Here is a 20,444-nt window from a genome sequence, read left to right as displayed (position 1 = left end):
GGCAGCAGAAGAGGGATTAAAAAGAGAGGTTCCCATGAAGAGGTGAAGTAGCAAAATCAACCACAGGTGACGTTACTGCAAATCAGCAGGCCTCAGTATTCTTACTTGTTAGGTAGTTTTATTTTTAGAATCCATGTAACTAAAGTACAGAGCTCAGGTGCATTAATCTTGGCTCAAAGGCTGACAAGAATTCCATCTACGTCCCCCTTCCTTTAGAGTGTCAGAAATTATCAGCATCTATATGGAGAGGATCCTTTAAAAAAAGTGGTCCCACACCAGTAATGTCAATTTGGTAATGATGTCAGTTCTCATTTGTGAAGTGGGACCAAATTATCAGAAGTATTTTATGTGAGAAAAATGGTCTCACATAAAATGGTCTGGAAAAATGGTCTATTTTCTGCTTAACTTTCCCAAATGCCAAGAAGCAGCCATCATTATTTCAATTTTATATGAAGGACGATTGCATGTAACAGAGCTAATCAAGAGGACCCCTCACGGTGCCGCAGACACCTGTTTATGTCTTGATACATTCAGTACGCAGAAGCCCCCCTGATGGCCAAACCAGATGTTTGTTTCATACCCAGCAATCAGCTATATATCTTGTTTTTTGTTAAATAATTACTAGGGTGGCCACTTGTGAATCACCAACTAAGAGGACATGCATCATCCAAAAGAGAGGACACCTTTTTTGCACATAATTTGAAGATACTCATGCTTATGTATAGTTGCACATTTAGATATCAGAATTATTTAAATAGAAGTACAGTGCACCTCACCATAGTGTGGAAGGCTGTGACCAGGAGCTCCATCACACCTACTTTTTTTCCTGGAAGGTCCCTTTCATGATCACCGCTGTACCAGTGAACACTCTTTTCATTTGTTTGCTCTTCTGCTATTGTGCTGCCTCACCCCGCCCCTTCTCTTTCCCCCTCCAGTTCATTGGTTCTTGTCAGGTGATAGACATGGGCATCTCCCCCCAGCACCTTGCTCTGGTTTTGTTGTCTAGGGTTTTACTGATTCAGTGTTTAATCAGCTGAGTGCCGTTTCTGTGGGCAATGAGGATGGAGTTGGAGCAGCAAAAGTCTGTTCCACTAGCTCAGCACAAGTCCATTTGTTTGACTGACAGACTCAGAAACTGTAGGAGAACCACCCCACCCTCCTCTTTTGTCACCAACAAAAACAAAATAGCACGAGAGCAACAATACACAGGGACAGAAGGGCGCTTTTATTTCACATGGAGAAAATAAATGGCACTTTCCCCACCCTAGAAAAAGACAGAAAATGGAGGGGAAGATGGGAAGTGACTGCAGGACAGACGCAATGTCGTGTGAGTATCGCGTTTCAAAACGGCAAACCAGGCAGGACAGAATGCGATAAAATGCTGATGTGATGGAGCTCCAGGTAACCTGTGTGCCTTGCTCAGTCTGCTGCCCAGGTGCTGTTGATGGGCATCTTAAAAGGCCCACCTCTTCCTTCTGATCATTATACTGGACCTGAACTGGACAGCCCTTCAAACAGAGGATGCCTTCAACACAGAGGACAATCCTTTGGCAGCTCTCCAAATAGGAGACTGTCCTCTGTGAAAGAGGACACATAGGCAACCTAAAGTTGCATGGGGAGGTGGGATTTTTATTGGGAAGGCAGCATATGGTGAGGAGAGGTGTATGTCTTCATTTCTCCACCATGATGGAAGTGAACCTCCCCCAATGTGGCTAGGAACCTTAGGAGAAAGCGTTTCCAACGTTTCTTTTCTTTTCCTTTTTTTACTAAAGCTATATTAGCCACACCAACGTGTGTGGGGGACTCTGATTGCAGTCAGGAAGTGAAGAGATAATCAACCTGCACACTGCCATCCTGGTAAGAATTGCCCCTCCCCATTCCTGTAATTATTTCAGGAGAAAACAACGTACGTAGCTGTTTGCTACATAATAAGCAAAGATCCAGTTTCGCCTGAAAACAGATTTATTTGAAAGCAAACCTAATACTGATTGATTTGAATGTGAAAGTGATAACATTCTAGGCATTGGTGATCAGAACCAAAGTTGACTTCTTTTAGTTATATTCCTCACAATAGACAGCAAGCAATACTTTTCTCCTCCTCCTCAGCAGGCAGATGGCTACAGGAATGCGAAAATCAGGATACTGGATTCCTTTTAAGGTAAATCTTAAAACCCTTAAAAACAGGTTTTCAATTCAGAAAGGAACACAAACCTTGATGAAGGTGGGGATAGCAATATTCTGATATGAATAATTCTGGGTACCACAAATTCCCTCTAGTCACTAACTTCCAGAATACTTTAGAACAGCCTTCCCCAAACTGGGGATGCTTAGGACTACAACTCCCAGCATTCTAGACAATTTGCCATGTTGGCTGGGGCTGATGGAAATTGAAGTCCAAAACATCTGGAGTGCATCGGGTTGGGGGAAGGCTGCTTTAGAATGAGATTCACACCTAGTACTCACTAAGATGATAAATCTATTTCTGGATCACAGCACTTCAGGTTGTATGTAAGTTAGTGCTCATATGACTCTATGCTCCTTTATTCCAAAATAACAATATTTATACACAGAAAACTAGATGTCAGGTGTAATGTGAGTTCAGCTTCAGAACATGAAACTGTAGAAATTTATACAATGTGTACATCTGTGTCTGACTTTTGTTTTATCTTGGCATTCTTGCTTATCTTCCGTCCTTCCTTCCTGGGGAGAACAGTACACATTGCAAAGAGGGTTACCTTTGTTTCATCCCAACCCAAAATCCTGAATCACATCATGCCTGTAGGTCAGTTTCAGAGACAAAAATCTGTACCACCCTTCTGAACCTGGTGCCTCAAGTTGTTTTGGACTACAAATCCCAGCATTTCTGACTACTGGCCAGGCTGATTAAGGCTGATGGAAACTGAAGTCCAAAACATCTGAAGGGCACCAGGTTGGGGAAGACTAGCCTATATAAGCATGGCCTGTGCTGGACTGTCTCTAGAGTTAGCCAACTATGCTCCTCAGAGTCTATATTGCACTTTATGCCAGGAGGGTAAAGATAGGCTTTTCATTCCTGGCTCAGCTATTGCCACTTACTATGGATTCTGTGCAGCATGTGAGATATGACCTACCTGCCAATTATGCCAGTTTAGAATGTTGTTGGATTACAACACCCACTACCTCTGACCATCACCTGTGCTGGCTGGGGCTGATGGTAGTTGGAGTCCAATAGCATCTGGCGAGGCATGCATTCCCAACCTCTGGCACAGAACTGCTTTGATAACTCAGTAGGTGGCGGCGGCTAGTGAATTACGGCTATAGCTTAGGGGGGATCTAGTGCTGCGGGTAGCTAGATACCTGTTTAATTCAGCTGACAAAGAGGTACGCAGGAGGGCCAAGGTAAGGACTCTCCAGATGATCCCAAGGTCACCACACTGGAAGAGGGGCTGAGTTCTAGTCTAGCCTGATTTGTGACCTCTAGGGGGAGCATTTCATCATTCAAGACCTCACCTGCTGGCTGCCTGTTCTGTTCTCCATCATTGGCAGAGGGAGGGATGGAGGGAGGACAGGCGGGCTGGCTAGCCACCAGTAGCTCTGTTGAGATGGGAGACCACCCCACTCACTCAGCTAACTAATCAGAGGGATGGGGGTGGGGGAGTGGCAGGATGAATCTCTCCCATCCCTCCCTGCCACATGCTCTGAATGTGGCAAGGTTTCACTGTCATAAGCATATCTCTTAACATGTTATTTTCCCAAACAATCTCAATGATATTTGTAATACTTTCTCAGTCACGCCCTTCTAATAATTTTCATTGTCCTTTACAGAGATTACAGTGATGGTAGGTGGCAGGGAAGGGGGGGTATCACTCTGTTTTACTCCCAGTAAGTTCCTGCACACAGACATTGATTCACATAATGACATTATAATGTTCTTCATCATTTTCCCCCTTCTTAGCATACCAAGTGTGGTGTTAGCTTTTTCTGGAACGCGGCTGCACACTGTACAGATCCTTTCATTAATCTGCCTTCCATTATGCATAAACCTCTCTCTTAAGAGGCTACAACTGATTCATAAGCCATTACAGCATATAAGTAATTTAAAATTATCATTGACAACATAAATAATTTTGCATGGCGACTGAATTTTTAATACTCTACCTCTTTTAGGTAGGCACACGGTTTACATATCATCATCATCATCATCATCATCATCATCATCAGTTATAGTTTTAAACTGCCCTTTCAGGGCAGTGAAGTCGTTGACACTTTAACAACTCAGTCAGTGGCCTGGTTTAGACAACACACTAAACCATGCTGCTTATTTTGTGGTTAAGCAGCATGGTTTAGTGTGTTGTCTGAACCAGGCCACTGTGGTACAGTGGCTAGTCTACTGGGTTTGGATGAGGGAAACCTTGGGCAAATCACTACCTTTTAGTTGTGAAATAAGAATTCCTAACTGAGCTAGCTGAGGAAGAGTAAGACCACCAGCAACAACAAAACAACAGCAATCCACACATATACCAAACCCCACACATACATGAAATGTAAACATTGTTATCTTGTTACCCACAGTATGGGATAAGCAATAGATGGGGATAGATTACAGCCAGTGTGCTTTTGCTGCCCAAAACAAGTAGCCCCCTCTTCAGCCTGGTTTTAGGAAGCTGGGGACAAGGGCAGGGTGTTTGCTGAACCTCTGCTCTTGGCAAGAGATGTCAACAATCCACCCACCCACCCCCGGCCACATACACACACACAAGTACTCTGCCTGGGCTGGGAGCAGGAGATGAGAAGGGAAAAAAGAAGAAGTGATAGTATTGCTTTAAAAAGATGAAGGAAATACACTGGGACAAAATGCTAGAGTGGCAGGGCTGACTCCACCCTGTTTTTAGGTATCTAGGTAGGGCTAGTTTGAGGAGTGTGGTAGTAGAAGCCCATCCTCTTGGGGAGTGTCATCAAAGTAGCCTTCTCTGTTGAATATTAATGCTGTGCAGTATGAACAATACAGGAGACATCAGAAATTGTCATCCCTGACAAGTGCATATAGCAACAATGTCCAGTTTCTCAATTTCACATTTGCTAGTGAATGCTTACCATGTCCAATTTGAAACTTTCACAGCAACACATATAAAGAACATTTTAATGTGATTACTATCTGCCTTTTAGTGCACGACTTTTCATCAGCCTCTCCTGATTAGAGTTCTCTGTATTTAAATAGCTATTGTGTTACTAATATGTCTGACCTTGGATTGCAAGTAAGCTAGAGAGAGATGAAGAGTGAAGCCACATCACAGAAGAATATTTATGTGTTCAGAGTGCAGTACTCCTGAAAGGGAATGTCTTGAAAAACACACACCATGATATGCATACCAAGGCAAAGGGTTCATCACTGATTTCTGAGGGAAGAGGCATAGACATTTGCTGAAGGGGAGAGAAGAGGGTGGAGGGAAACTTTTGACATACCTTGTCTGTGTAGACGAAGAAGAGAATCACGACGGTGAGCTCTAGCACAAATATAATTAACAGCATGATAAAAAACTGAAAAGAGAAGAGGGGGTGGGAAACAAAAACCCAGAAATATCAAAATCTGTTTCATGTTCCTGATGTTGTGCAACACATACTTCCATGCATAAAAGAACTTGTCTTCTTCAAGCCTAGTTCTTGCTCGGGAGGCAAACATGTGTCTGGATGGAACCACTTCTGATGCAGTTGGGACTCACATGACAAAATATTCCCCCATATCAGAAAACTCCCTGAACACAGAAAACTAGCATGCCAAGGTAGATGGCTAGGCTAGAACCTTTCCTCTTGACAACCAATTCCCTATGAGGAGGGACTGTTTTTGAATGGAAAAGTATTCAGTCATGTGAGCCCCACCTGCACTCTGATTTGGTATACAGGACCGGGCTGGCATCAAGAGCAGGGATTACCCTCCAATTCTTTCATCTTGCCTTATATCTCTATTCAATATTTACAACACCAAGATAAACAGCAAAGGTGACAATGGGTTAATTGATCACCGACCCTCTGCCTGCCAAGCAAGCAAGTGTTAACAATGATGAAAAAGAGGACCTGTAGCAATAGCAGCAGCTGACAGTGGTGTTGAGGAAGTGGACTCACTGAAGGGGGGGGGCTTTGAGGGTGTCTTGCCCAAGGGCCCTCAAAAACCTGAAGCTGGCATCGACTGTATAGCCCAAATGACCTCGGCAAGAACTATGACAAAGTCACCAAGGCATAGACAATATCTCATATTAGCCCAATGGAAGATGCTCATATGGAAAGAGGCCAAAGAACTGAGAAGGACAACCAAGGTTTAAGTTTTTAAAAGTCAAATGACCTGCTACCACTGCAGCTAAGGAGAAGCTTGCATGAATTCAGTGATTAAGACATTCCTGGCATTTTTCCATGGATTGCAACACATTCCTCCCCTGTCCCCATAGATATACCATTATCCAACTTTGCAGTGACACTTGGGCATCTTGCTTTGGAGAGAGGGTGGCCCTCCTCTATTTAATTGTGCACTCAACTACCACAGTTCATGATTAGCTTTACCATAGACTTCATTTACAAGTTTCATGACAGTAATTAAGACAACCATATCTTCATGGCTAAGAAGGGGCTGTTGTTGTTTATTCGTTCAGTCGCTTCTGACTCTTCGTGACTTCATGGACCAGCCCACACACCAGAGCTTTCTGTCGGCTGATCTGATTCTCTGTCACTTTATTTATTCATTTGTTTTCTTACTTTTAAAAATCCTTCCTCCATTTTACTCAAGGTCAACATGCATGATTCTCTGCTCCCCCCCACCTTTTTACCCTCAAAAGAACCCTGTGAGGTAGGTGAGTCTGTGGGGTAATGGCCCTCCGAAGGTCATCCAGAGCTTCATGGTTACATGGAGGTTTGAAGCATAGTGTCTACATTGACACTAACCACAGTACCATATTGGCTTTCATTATTTCCTGCAAAATGTCTGTGGTCTGTAAAAAGGTGTCTCTTGTAGACGTGCTTGCTAAAATTGTGCTGAAAAATAGCATGTATAGGAAAACTGAACCTGCCACAACAGGATACGAGGAATCAAGAAACAAGAATCGGGATGTGGATTTTTGCTGGTTCAGGGCTTCAACCTCTCTCCAAGGCTGTTCAAGAGGTACATGTGTAACAAAGTGGGAAGTTTTTTTTGTGCTGCATTCAGCAACAAGGGATGTTACAAGAAAAGGTGACATAATCAAATTCTTAATTTAACAATTTACTTTCAGGAATATAACAGAATTTAATATTTGGGTCTCGCTGACTCCTGCTGTTCCTGTCCACACCTCTCACCCCAGTTCTTTAGGGAATGCTCTCTTGATCTTTTACTGCCTATCTAGTCTTTTTGCTTGTTCTCTGGGGAGCTTCTTTTGCTAAGCAAGCCCATTTCACCACCATAAAAATAAAACTTGATGATTAACCTCAACACAGCATTAGACAACAAACCCAGAATTAAAATAGCACAGTTATTGTTTCCCCCTGCTATCCTGATAAGACAATAACAGGCAAGTTCATGTGTAACTACAAGGGGGGGAAAGAGCTCCTTCAAAAATGACAAAGGGAACATGTAGTGAATTTCTAAAACATTAAGCTCTGTTTGAACATAAGGGAGATTTGGAGAGCCAATCCACACATGGTATAAACCTGAATTGGGAGGAGTGGGGGGAGAGCATGTCAGGATGCTAAGATGGATGATAGGTTGGAAACTACATGCAATTATGAATTTGCAACTTGATCATGGTTACTGGGAAGCATTGGCGTGCGCACAGGGGATGCAGAGGGTTCCATTGAACCCCCTAATGTGCCGCCGCCGCCATGTTTGCCCCGTCCTTGCTGAACCCCCTCTGAGGCCGCTGCGGGCCGAGCCAGGCGCCGTCACTCTGGAGACGGGTCAGAGGGAAATGTGCAGTGCCGCCCGTCAGAAGCCTCCAGCGGCTGCGCCCACCCCACTCCGGTTCCTGCTCCTCCTCCGGCTCCGCGCCTCGTTGTGGCCGCAGCTGCGGTTCCTGCTGCTGGGCCTGGCGGGGGCGGGGCCTGGCTAGGTGTATGGCGGGGCCAGTAAGTGCCGTTTGGGCTTCCCTGCGGAGCGGAGACCTTTGTGGGTGCGTTTCTCCGCTGCTTTCCCCAGTTACCTCCTTCCGCCTTTCTCTTTCCCTGCGAAGGGCCAGAGCAGGGAGAGTGGCCGGCGGGCGAGGGGCTGCCGCGCTTTCCGCAATTCACTCGTCAGGCAGGCGCGTTCCTTCAGGGGCAAAGACAGATGTTCGGGGAGAAGGGCTGCTCTCCTATTTCCAATTCACAGAGACCACTGGAAGAGACCTGCTGCCAGCTCTCCTCACAGAGGAGAGCTGGCAGCAGCAACGAGGAGGAAGAGAAGAGCACCACGTGCGAAGGAGGTGAGGGGGAGAAGGCCGGCCAGCGGTGGGGCTTACAGTCAGGGGCCTACACTGTTCCTAGCTCTACAATATTTATTTTTCAAGCCATTCTTTTGGTAAATATGGTATGTGTGTCTCTTGTGTCACTTTAAAACAGAGCTGCAGCACAATCCTATGTATGTCTACTCAGAAGTAAGCCCCACTGAGATCAATAAAACTTACTCTGAGGTAAATGTGCACCGGATGCAGCCTGAAAATGAAGAGAGGATGAAGAAAGGACAGGAGAAAAAGAATTGTAGAAATAGAATAGCAAGGTAACTGTGGGATATTTAACCATATTTAAAGACAGTAAGTACATCCCACACTGGGATATTTAACCATAGTTAAAGACAATAAGTACAGCAAAATTAGTGCCCTTCTACTTCAGTCCCAATCAAATAATTACAACAGTGAACCAGCCAGGTCTTCCATAGGAAAACTCTGTACCAGGTGATAGTTATTTTTAAATTTTAATTAAAAATATATTATCCTTTCCTATAACAAAATGGTACTTACTCCTAAGTAAGTGTGTCCCACTGAAGAAGGAAATCCTATTTGATTCCTGTATTCCTGTTAGTGTGACATGATAAGTTAAAGGCACAATTTTATGCATGTTTAGACAGAAAAAAGTCCTTCAACTCCTAGAATCCCCTAGCCAGCATGGCTGGCTGGGGTATGCTGAGAATTGTAGGACTTCTTATACAGTATGTGGGTATGTGGTGTGGTTTGGCTTGAATTGCTTGTGTCTGGATTTCCTTTCTGGACTGGACTTGCTGGTTACATGACCCACAAGGCCAGGTTGTGGTATAGTCCTCTTCTTCTTTTGTGTTTAAAAGCTGTAAAGTATCCTGTGAGATCTGGAAGACTCACAACTTTATTATGGCATAATAAGCTGTTGTCCACTGGCCTCAAGTGCCAAAATGACTTTACTGGCTTGGCACTGTGAGTTTAGGGGTGGGGTGGGGGGTCATGTCATTTGCTATTCCGCTTTGGGCAGCAAAATGTCTTGGACCAGCCCTGGCAAGAGCTGGCTATAATTTAGATACTGAACAATATGCATTGGGTTTCCTAGGTGTACAGGGCCCAGGTGTCTCAGGCAGGATCTACACTACTGTTTTCATAGAATCATAGAATAATAGAGTTGGAAGAGGTCTATAAGGCCATCAAGTCCTGCTCAATGCAGGAATCCACCTTAAAGCATCTCTGACAGGTGGTTGTCCAGCTGCTTCTTGAATGCCTCTAGTGTGGGAGAGCCCACAACCTTCCTAGGTAACTGGTTCTACTGTCATACTGCTCTAACAGTCAGGAGGTTTTTCCTGATGTCCAGCTGGAATCTGACTTCCTGTAACTTGAGCCCATTATTCCGTGTCCTGCACTCTGGGATGATCGAGAAGAGATCCTGGCCCTCCTGTGTGTGTCAATCTTTCAAGTATTTGAAGAGTGCTATCATGTCTCCCCTCAGGCTTCTCCTCAAGGCTAAACATTACCTCTGTTTCCTTTCCCCTCCGGGACACTCATACCTCTCCTGTCTGCACCCTCTCTCCCTCTTCTAGCCCCACACATAGGGGCATTTCTCTCTCTTCTTTCCCCAGGGCTCCCCCTACGCCAATCCTCTTCTTTTGCCCTTATTTTATTTAGAGTATTTTTATCCCGCACCTCAGCCTAAAAGTCTCCCGGAGCGGCTTACAATTGATCAGTAAAGAAGACTGATGTGCCCTTGTGACGGTTTCCCATCCTCTCTTTTCTCCTTCATCTCCTGTCTTCTGCCAATAGCCCCTTCGCGGCCTTCCAGAGATGCCCCTAGTTCCAGATCTCCTACACTCCCCCAAGTTTTCCAAATCTTTCCAGCCAGCCCTCTCTTATGCTAGGCTCGCAGCCACCCCTCGTCCTCACTATATTCACCCCAGAAGTCTCTCTCCTGGACCTCATTCCAAATTCTTTGCTCAGCAGCACACAGGGCAATCTTTTAAAATCATTATTAGGGCATTTGATGTATGGTGTATTCTATGTATGGTGCTGGAACTTAAGATGACACTCATTGTTGTTAATGTGATAGAAACTGTTTTAAATGTGAATCTGTTTTAGTAAGTTTGGATTAGGTCATTATCTGATTAAATTTAAAGATGGTGAAAATTGACTATATCTTTATATATGCCTGGTTATCACTACAGCAAAAAACAGTATTCAGAGTCTCCATTTTAAAATGTGTATTTTTAAAGTACAGATTACTTGTTAATTAAAAAAAATACAGTTTACTTCAGTTTTCGTTTATTTTGTTTGTTTGATGAATGGAAAAAAGTCCTTTATTACTATATATTTAATCAATGTTTACCTTAAAAAAACCAACCCCTGGCTGAACCCCCTAATGAAATGTGCTGCGCACGCCTATGCTGGGAAGTAACTTGGGCTGTAGCCAGGGGTGGGCTAGGGGGAGTCCTTCCCCACCTATATTTTCTCTGCCCCCCCTTTTCTTTTACAATGTAGTTTACAATGCTGTCTTTAAAAGGCTTGCAAACCAGATGAACTGCCACAGTACTCCTTTGGCACTCCTGAACTGTTAGGCCAACTATGGGCCTGAAATAAGTCCCACTGATTTCAGTCTGAGATCCTACAAAACCATGTATGCATGTTAGGAGAGAACTGCGCATGCTGCCAGAAGTGTATTTGAAGCTTCTACCACAACCACTTACATCGCTCAACAAGCAAGCCAATTTTAAACTGGAAGCCAGCTTACAGATTCAGCTGTGCAAGGAGCTGTAGCAGAAAAACAAAAATGTCAGCAGCTGTCACATGTGGTTTTCTCCATGGCATGGAAGTGCAGAACTGCAGTCAGTCTCCAGTCTAGACACTGGATAGCTCTGTGACCTACCTAACCCACAGCATATCTGACTACATTTATGAAAGTCATTTGTTTCCTATTCCCAATATTATATTCTTGAAATACCTTGGATTTAGAGCCAAATCCCGTCCTCCTGGGGTTCCAATCTGGCCCTGTGGAGTTCCTAAATGACCAAGCCTCCTTCTCCGGGGCCCTATGCACTGCACCCACCCACCCATTCTAAAAGGCTGAAATGCTTTGTCTAAGGCCTAATCTACACCAAGTAGGATATTGCACTATAAACGTGGTGTATAAAAGGAAGGAGCCACACTACTGCCTTATAGTGGTACTGAAGTGCATTGGCAACTGTTGGGGCCCATTGACACATACCATCTACTGCTTTCATATCGCTTTCATAGTGCTATATCCTGCTTGGTGTGGCTCCTGCCTTTAATATACCGCTTTCATAGTGCAATGTCCTGCTTGGTGTAGATTAGTTTGTTTATTTATTAAATGTATATACCGCCCCATAGTCGAAGCCCTCTGAGCGGTTTACTGGCAGGTAGAGCTTGAAGCTAAAAAGATGCTGCTATGTTTCTTATTTTGGCCCTGCTCCCCACTTTGCCTTCAGCCCCGCCCACGCTTGAAACGTCTTCAGAATTGAATTGGGCCTCCAGGCTGAAAGGAGTTCTCCACCCCTGATTTAGAGAGATAAGATTGCTATTAATGACCAGAAAAAAGAAAGGAGAGAAGGCAACTAGAGCTAGATGTTCTTAAACAGAGAGAAATATTTATTTCTGAGTAAACATGCAAAGAATTCAGCTGTAAATTAATTACAACAAACTTTCTTAATCTGTCGGGGATCTCTCAAAGGACAGGGGAATTAGAGCAAGCTTCAGCAACGCATTACCATTCAAAGCCATTCAGTAGGCATTTCATTAAAACTCATTTGTTCCGCCAGGAGTTTTTGAATTCTCAGCAGTGATTTTTCTTTTGTGCATCATAGATCTTGCGTGCATGTGCGTGTGAGTGAACACACATGTGTGCTACAGATGTTTAAAATTATGTTGTTATTTTATGCAAGTTGTTGTTGTTGTTGTAAGCCACTTGGAGGTCCATAAGGCTGAAAAGTGGCACATATAAAAACAGAAAAAACTATACAAAAAGTAGAAATGTTTATATAAAGATTGCACGTGGATGTGCAGGAGTGAATTGTAAAAGCCAATAGAGTTATTAACTGCATCTGGATCACAAAAAGTAACTGGAGGCTGAACTACTTTTGGGAAACGCTATCCGTCCCTCTCAATGCATTCATTCCATCTCCAGCAAAAGGGAACAATAATGTTTAACAACAAAGGGCAGCAGAGATAACCAGAGTACCCAAAACACAGGTGGTTAGTAAAGGGATGTTCTACCATGCTTTCACCTCCATCTAATGCTAGAAGTAGACTTTAGATAATGTCCCATCACTACACTTCTAGGCGATTCCTTAAACTGAGTTTCATTGAGGCAGGGTCTAAAGAAAAGTAAGGTTTTGTCAAAGTAGTTTTAACCTGTTGGGTGTTTTATTGTGGTTTTAATTTTTGTGAACCGCCCAGAGAGCTTCGGCTATTGGGCGGTATAGAAATGTAATAAATAAATAAATAAATAAATAAATAAAAGTAGGCACTATCCTGTTCCTCCACTGCAGGCAAACACACACAGATGGAGGCACACTCATATACAGCAGTGTCACTGAATCATGGAGCTATGGCTTGATTGAAAACTATTCCTACAAGTTAAAATCTACTGTACCTTTATCTTCAGTCACTCAATTTCAAACTTTATTGCAAAATCCTTTTGGCTAAAATCTTATCAGGACTTTTTATTTCTTACCTGACTGAATCAATGCCAAACCTTTCAACCTCTGAGTTTCCATGCTAAAATAAAGAGCAGACGGACTGGAGGGAAGAAACATAATTTTCCACCACTACCACCGTATTCTCCAACTTTATTACATTTGTCCCCAAGAAGCTTAAATTAAGATATATCTTCAATTCCTCTTGGCTGAAGTTTAAGCTTAACAGTGGAGCATATTGCCAGTTCTGGATCATAACCACCAATTCACCAAAGCGACCTTCACGTTGTTACTATCCACAACTGGTACTAGCCTAACATTGGAATCCTATACGTGTTTATGCAGAAATACATACCACTGAGTTTAATGGGGGGCACTCCCCAGGAAGTAGCTATAGGATTGCAGCCTAAGTATTTTGCAGGTCTGCAATTGCAGCACAGCAGAAGGAAGACAAATTATTTTATCCTGCAGAAGAGCTAGTGGCAAAGAATATCTGCAAAATTGCTTTAGAATTACTGAAGACAAGTGCTCTCTCTTCCTATTACTAGCCTATCCCTTGTTTATAATCTATTCTGTCACTGACATAGATAAGGAAAAATAGAACAAAATTCCCAGGAATTATAGTAAAATATCTAGGAATCTTCTGTCATACCACTACACCTGGTTTGGTAGCCACTCCAAACTGAAAGAAAATAGAGAGTTTCTTATGTCAGAGACATGCAATATAATATCCCTAGTTACCAGCGTGCCCCAAGAAATCTTGATTGTCTTCTAACGTGTTGCCCTACCCTGTCCATTTTTAATTATTATTATTTTCCTTACAAGCAGCTGCAATCACTTCAAAGCAAAGTGAGGGCCTCCAGCCCCTGTCATCTTCATTTCTCATGAATCCCTCTGGGTCACACATTGGGTTCAGAGATATTGTTAGGAAAAGGAGATGGTGGGTGATTGCAGGCTGACACTTTGCTATGCAGCACGTCAGTTGTGGGCTAAAGGTCAAAGAAAACATACGGTTGTATTCCCTTAATCTCTCACATCATGTCTTTTAAAAATGTATATATATTTTTAACGTGAGTATAATTCATCCCGCATTACAAATGGTGAAACTGAAACTAAGGCCTTTGCTAGACCTACCAGTAAATCCGCAATGGACGAGGGGAGTCCCTGCGATGCAAGTATTGTGGGATGTCACCCTCATTGACACATCAGGCGAGGCGACCTCACGAAGAGAGCCATCGCGCCCGCCATTTTTTTTACTTTTAAAGGGGACGACATGCACGAATGCTCATGTGCCAAGGTAAGGCTGTTTTTTTAAAAATTGGGTTTCCCCGCTCCCCCCACCCTGCCCCTGATGGGCGCAGCACTCCTAAGGAGCACTGCGCCCCATGCGCAGCTCCCGGTTACGCGCGAATAATTGCACGGAGCTGGGAAAATGGGCCACACGCTCGCTATCTCAGGCTCAACCTGAGACAGTGGGAAAAAGCGGGCTTGAAGGGGTAGGCTATGTCCCGGGGCCAGGGAAGGTTGATCCCTGCCTGAGCCCGGGATCCCCTGTGCATCATCTGGATGCACAAGGACGATCCCGGGTATCACCCTGGGATATAGCCTGGTCTAGCAAAGGCCTAAGAAAGATAGCATGAATTTTCCAAGCATACTGACACTGAAGAATAACATGTGCCAATAGATTTGCAAGTTAACCACTGGTATATCTTTCTCCTACACTTCTGCCATGATTTTACATGTTAAGAATGGAAACAAAGATTTCACTCTGCCTTCCCCACAGTGCTGCAGTTGTTCTAAACAAAACATTTGAGCCTTGGTTCTTCTCTGTGTTTCTTAGCATGATTCTGCATATGGAATACGATTCTATGAAGAGTCATATAATTTACTAGAATGGCCATAGGTCAGAATGTGTGGTTTCCATGGAGAAGATCCAAATAAAAAGTTAAAAGGATTCTCAGATGGTCAGACACACTTCTAGATTAGATGACCAAATCATCTGAATTGGTATAAGCCAGCTTTGCATGTATTGAATAACTAAATCCAAACCACTATCACTGATCATTACCCTAACATCCATGTTTAGAAACAGTTTTATGTTTGTTATGATCAAACATGGAAATATGGAATCTCAGAGCTCCAACCAGCCTTTCTGTGCAAGGTATAACAGTAACCGGAGTGGCCAAAGGGCAATGAAGACTATATAGGGTACAGAACATTAAAAATTCTTGCAACTTGCTTCTAAGAGAGGTTCCTAACTCAACTGATAAAAATGGAGAATAAAAATGAGTTTGCAATGGTTCAGTGGGACTGCAGACTGCTGATATAAGAAAGATTTATGCCTTGAGACAACACAATCCCAATGCAAAGCATTGACACAGAAACTCATAAAGAAGATTATTTTTACACTGCAGTGAGACATATTTTACCACAGAAATTTTCAGTATCTAAGATGGTATCTGGAGGAGAAAACTGAGGGAAAGGATGCAGTTCATTTTAGTGCTATTCTGAACATTTCCCCATTTTTTCCTGACCATTCTCATTCAATTTGATAGAAAATAAATTGTTTTTGAAAAGAAATTGAAAGGAGAAGAAAATTTCAGATAAATTCTCATGGGTTGGGTTCAGGGTCTTTGTGCTTACCTTATTTATGAAATGGCGGCATGCAGCCTCCTTAGGTTACCACCCTTCATTTAAAGCTGTGGGATCATGAGGTTATTCCTCTCATAGAGTTTTTTCAGATCAGAAAGCACAGACAGCCTGGGAGGCTGCCAAGCAATGGAGTTATGTGTAATAGAATGGGGGGGGGGGGAACGGGGACACAAAGCACCCTTGGCTAATTCGCAGCGGGTAGGTAAGCTAAAAAAACGCCACTAAAAGAAATTGAGAAAAAATTATAAAATGTCTGGAGGATGAGGCAGAAAGATGGAAACTGGAGGACAGATTTTGCTATATCCCTAGCCCCAGGTCCTCTCCAGAGCAGGACACAACAAAGCCACCCTCACACCTCCTACAAAGCTTTCAAAAACTAGCAGTATTATAAGCATCTGCATTTAAACTCCTCAGAAATTTAAGATTTGGGAGATCCTGAGGAAAGTATTGAGCCCTGAAAAATGATAACTTGGTCTAACCCAACATTTCTCAGAAGACGTTTTTCTCAGAAAAGTTCTGAGATTTTTCTTTTCTTACTCCTAGAAATAAATGGCCTCTTTGCACAATTTTCTCCACATTTTCTTTACCAGTTGTTGTTGACGTTGCTATTGTGACATTTCCTTAGGCCTTCTATGCTGTATTATATTAGCCGTACCTGTCCTACATCCAGACATAACATTCTGTGCTGACAAGTTCAAAGTCCTATAAAATATTAAATATTGGGTTCAGAGTAAGGTTTGCAAATTGAACAATTTTATGAAAAGCTGCCCCAATTTGTAAAAATTGGTATAACTTTTGTTCTACAACTCATCTAGGGTGAGCAGAACAGGGAGAGAGGGGCAGAGCTCACGAGGAAGACAGTTCCATGCTCAGAGTATTTAGGAGTATCTTACTCTAGATCCCTACTCTAGAGTAAGGATCCATGCAAATTTCAAATTTGTTACTGAAGCTATTCTAAGGATGACCAATCTTTTAGAAATAAATGACTGAGTTCATAGCAAGTCACTGTCCTACTAGTTAGAAATAGTATAGCATGTAAACCTGTGTCTAGAATGTATCACTTCAGACTGCAAGTGGGGACTCACATGATAGACTGCTCATCCATATGAACAGTTTTCCATGTCCTGCACATAGAAAACTAGATGATAGGGAGAAGGCTATTAAGTTACAGTGCAATTCTAAGCACACTAAGGAAGCCTTCTTATTGGTGTTCAAAGTTTCTATGTGCAAGGACAATAATGATTATGAAGGAGCATTAATTCATGATTGCAATCCCCACCTGCAGTCTGAAGTGGTTTATTATATTATTATTTATTATTATTATTTACAATATTTATATACCGCCCAATTGTCTAACACAGTTTCCAGAGCGGTGAACATAGGTAAAAACAGTAAAAGAAAGAAGATAAAAAAACAAATGAAAATTGTTTAATTTAAAAACAAAGGAACCAGAGAAACAGTGGCTAGTCAGTTGGGGAAGGCTTCTCGAAACAGAGTTGTTTTCAGGAGGTGCTGGAAGCAGCCTAGTGTTGGTGCCTGCCCGACCTCCAGGGGCAGATTCACAGAGAAGGGGCCACTGCACTAAAGGCTTTTCTCTTGGTGGATTCCAACCAGGCCACAGGTCCACGTGGAACCACCAGGAGCATGCCTTCTGACGACCTCAGTGATCGGGCAGGATCGCAATGAGGAAGGCACTCTGTCAGGTATCCTTATCCCAAGTTGTTTAGGGCTTTGTACACTAGTACCAAAACCTTAAATCTGGCCTGGTATCCAGTGTAATCCTCTCAGTAAAGGAGTTATATGCTGAAAAGAGGTAGCTCCTGAGAACAGCCAAGCTGCTGCGTTCTGCACTAGCTCCAGCTTCTGGTGCAGTTTTAAGAGCAGGCCCACATAGAGTGCATTGCAGTAATCCAGTCTTGAGGTTACTAATGCACAAACCACTGTGGCTAAGCTATCCCTGTCCAGAAGAGGCCGTAGCTGGCGAGCCATATCATCTGCTGTTTGTCAGTCTAGACCATAGATATGCAGTGGGAATGATACATGCCTTTGTCAGAATAATGAATATTTGCACACCTGCCAAAGGTGTGCAGTGTGGCTGGTGTCTAAGAATAGAACACTGCAGAGGGGCTGCAAACAAGTGCTTTAAAGACCCTGTTCAGATGACACATTAAGCCATGGTGGTTAAGCATTTTGAACTAAACATTATGGTTTAGCGTGTCATGTTAGCCTTGACTTAGCATGTCATGTGAGCCATTCCTAACCATCGTGGCTACATAACCATATTTTAAACACACTCACTAACTATTTACTGTAAAAGGATTAGCAGCCTAACCATGGCTTAGCATGTTCTCTGATGTCCAGGCTCAGGTTAGGAATGTGTAGGCTTTGAAAGTCTGCACAATCAACAAGCAGCTCTAGCATAAGGTCCGTATCACTTGCTGCAAGTTTCCAAAGGCAAAACACCGTTTCTAAAATGCAAAAGGCTCATAAATCAAGGATGGCGGTTCATGGCGAGTGAATCTTCACCTTACGCACTTGAGCTTCCAACATGAATCATTTGGTATTATTAAGTTAGCAATCAAGAAAAGGGGGGAAACGGTCCCTTGAACTGTATGTCAGGCAGCAGTTTTAATTGGCATTTTATGGCATTTTCAGTATTTTATGACTTTTGGAGGAAAACAGACTCCCAATCAATAAAATGTCATAAAATACCAAAGCCACAGATCTCTGTCACATTCCAGGCACGTGCTCAACGTTGCTTGTTCTCATTAACCATGGACAGAGAATAGCGGAATATTAATTTAAAGAAAGGGAGCAGCTTTGGAATCCCCCCTCAGTACTAAGCCTCCCCAGGATGCAAAGGATCTACAGAAAGACGGTCATAAGCTTTGGCCTCATCGAGCATACAACAGTGGAGGTTGGTGGCTCCGATGTCAGTGGGGCCATGAATCTGCTCCAGCTTTTATTCAGAACCTGTCAAAACTATGCAGGAGCCATCCAAGTAACCACTTTGGGTTTTAGTGCACCTTGGTTAGCTCCTTTAGAATTCTGACAGGTTCTGAATGAAGCCCAGAGCAGATTCACTGCCCCACTGACATCGGAGCCACCAATCTCCACTAGCATGCAAGGGTTGTACCATCTGCTTTTGTATGCAACCAGCAGCTGAACTGAATTACATATCACCAAGTGCACATTTTCCTACCCTCTCAAACATTTAGGGCTGGGATCTTCCAATAAGGCAAAAGGAGGTCAATAGCTCCTAAATTAGATTCAAAGGCCAGCAGCATTTTTCTTTGGAAATCACAGGTCTTACATTTCAGTACAGAAAAATAAATGAATGAATGTGGATTTCAGAGTTGTGTGGAATATCTGCTCTAAACAGACATCACCACTGAGCTTTTAAAAGGGAGGCATCTTGGTGGCAAAAAGAAGCAAAGAACCCTTTAAGATGATTTAGTGAGCCAGATGTTAAGCAAGAGGGAACTGGCTTATTTCCTGCACTTTAATGGGGGCTTCAAGAACTCTCAGCAGCTGAGGAGCCTTCCGCACAAGGAATCCTAAATGCTTTTTCATGGAAATACTAAAACTGTCATATATACATATATGTCTTGAACCCTCAAATTTATATAATTCATGCCAAATTATATAATTCACACTGAAGTTAGTAGAAGCGCCAGGCTTGAATTGTAGCAATAAGACTTCACAGCACACAAAATATATGAAAGAAAAAGTTGGAGGAAAAGTTAGAATCATAGAATAGCAGAGTTGGAAGGGGCCTATAAGGCCATCGAGTTCAACCCTGATGGATGAATGCCTCTAGTGTGGGACAGCCCACAACCTCCCTAGGTAACTGATTCTATTGTCGTACTGCTCCAACAGTCAGGAAGTTTTTCCTGATGTCCAGCCGGAATCTGGCTTCCTTTAACTTGAGCCCGTTATTCCGTGTCCTGCACTCTGGGAGGATCGAGAAGAGATCCTGGCCCTCTTCTGTGTGACAACCTTTTAAGTATTTGAAGAGTGCTATCATGTCTCCCCTCAATCTTCTCTTCTCCAGGCTAAACATGCCCAGTTCTTTCAGTCTCTCTTCATAGGGCTTTGTTTCCAGACCCCTGATCATCCTGGTTGCCCTCCTCTGAACACGCTCCAGCTTGTCTGCGTCCTTCTTGAATTGTGGAGCCCGGAACTGGACGCAATACTCTAGATGAGGCCTAACCAGGGCCGAATAGAGAGGAACCAGTACCTCACATGATTTGGAAGCTATACTTCTATTAATGCAGCCCAAAATTGCATTTGCCTTTCTTGCAGCCATATCGCACTGTTGGCTCCTATTCAGCTTGCGATCTACAACAATTCCAAGATCCTTCTCATTTGTAGTATTGCTGAGCCAAGTATCCCCCATCTTGTAACTGTGCCTTTGTTTTCTATTTCCTAGATGTAGAACTTGGCATTTATCCCTATTAAATTTCATTCTGTTGTTTTCAGCCCAGCACTCCAGCCTATCAAGATCACTTTCTCTGTACATCAGAAGTTCTCTGCACATCAGAAGTGTGGAACATTTGCAGCCGGGGTAGAGTGCTCTCCTCTGAACCAGGGATGGATAGAGCCAAGTGGCTGCCCCTGCTGCAGGATTTTGCAGTCCTGTACTGGGAAAATATTACAGAGGAGGGCCAGGATCTCTTCTCGATCCTCCCAGAGTGCAGGACATGGAATAACAGGCTCA

At 43.2% G+C, this 20,444-nt stretch overlaps 1 protein-coding gene across 1 annotated transcript in view; it reads right to left on the bottom strand.

Moving 5' to 3' along the window:
* The window catches only part of TSPAN4 (tetraspanin 4), a 232,412-nt gene that overhangs the window by 57,265 nt on the left and 154,703 nt on the right, over nt 1-20,444 (bottom strand). The window contains exon 3 of the mRNA XM_063117103.1: nt 5,443-5,517. Coding sequence (XP_062973173.1) covers nt 5,443-5,517 — 75 coding nt within the window. The remainder of the gene's footprint in view (nt 1-5,442; nt 5,518-20,444) is intronic.

The sequence above is a fragment of the Elgaria multicarinata genome, chromosome 2 (assembly GCF_023053635.1).
Source record: "Elgaria multicarinata webbii isolate HBS135686 ecotype San Diego chromosome 2, rElgMul1.1.pri, whole genome shotgun sequence".
Classification (NCBI taxonomy): Eukaryota; Metazoa; Chordata; class Lepidosauria; order Squamata; family Anguidae; genus Elgaria; species Elgaria multicarinata.
This window is presented reverse-complemented; position numbering and strand designations above follow the sequence as displayed.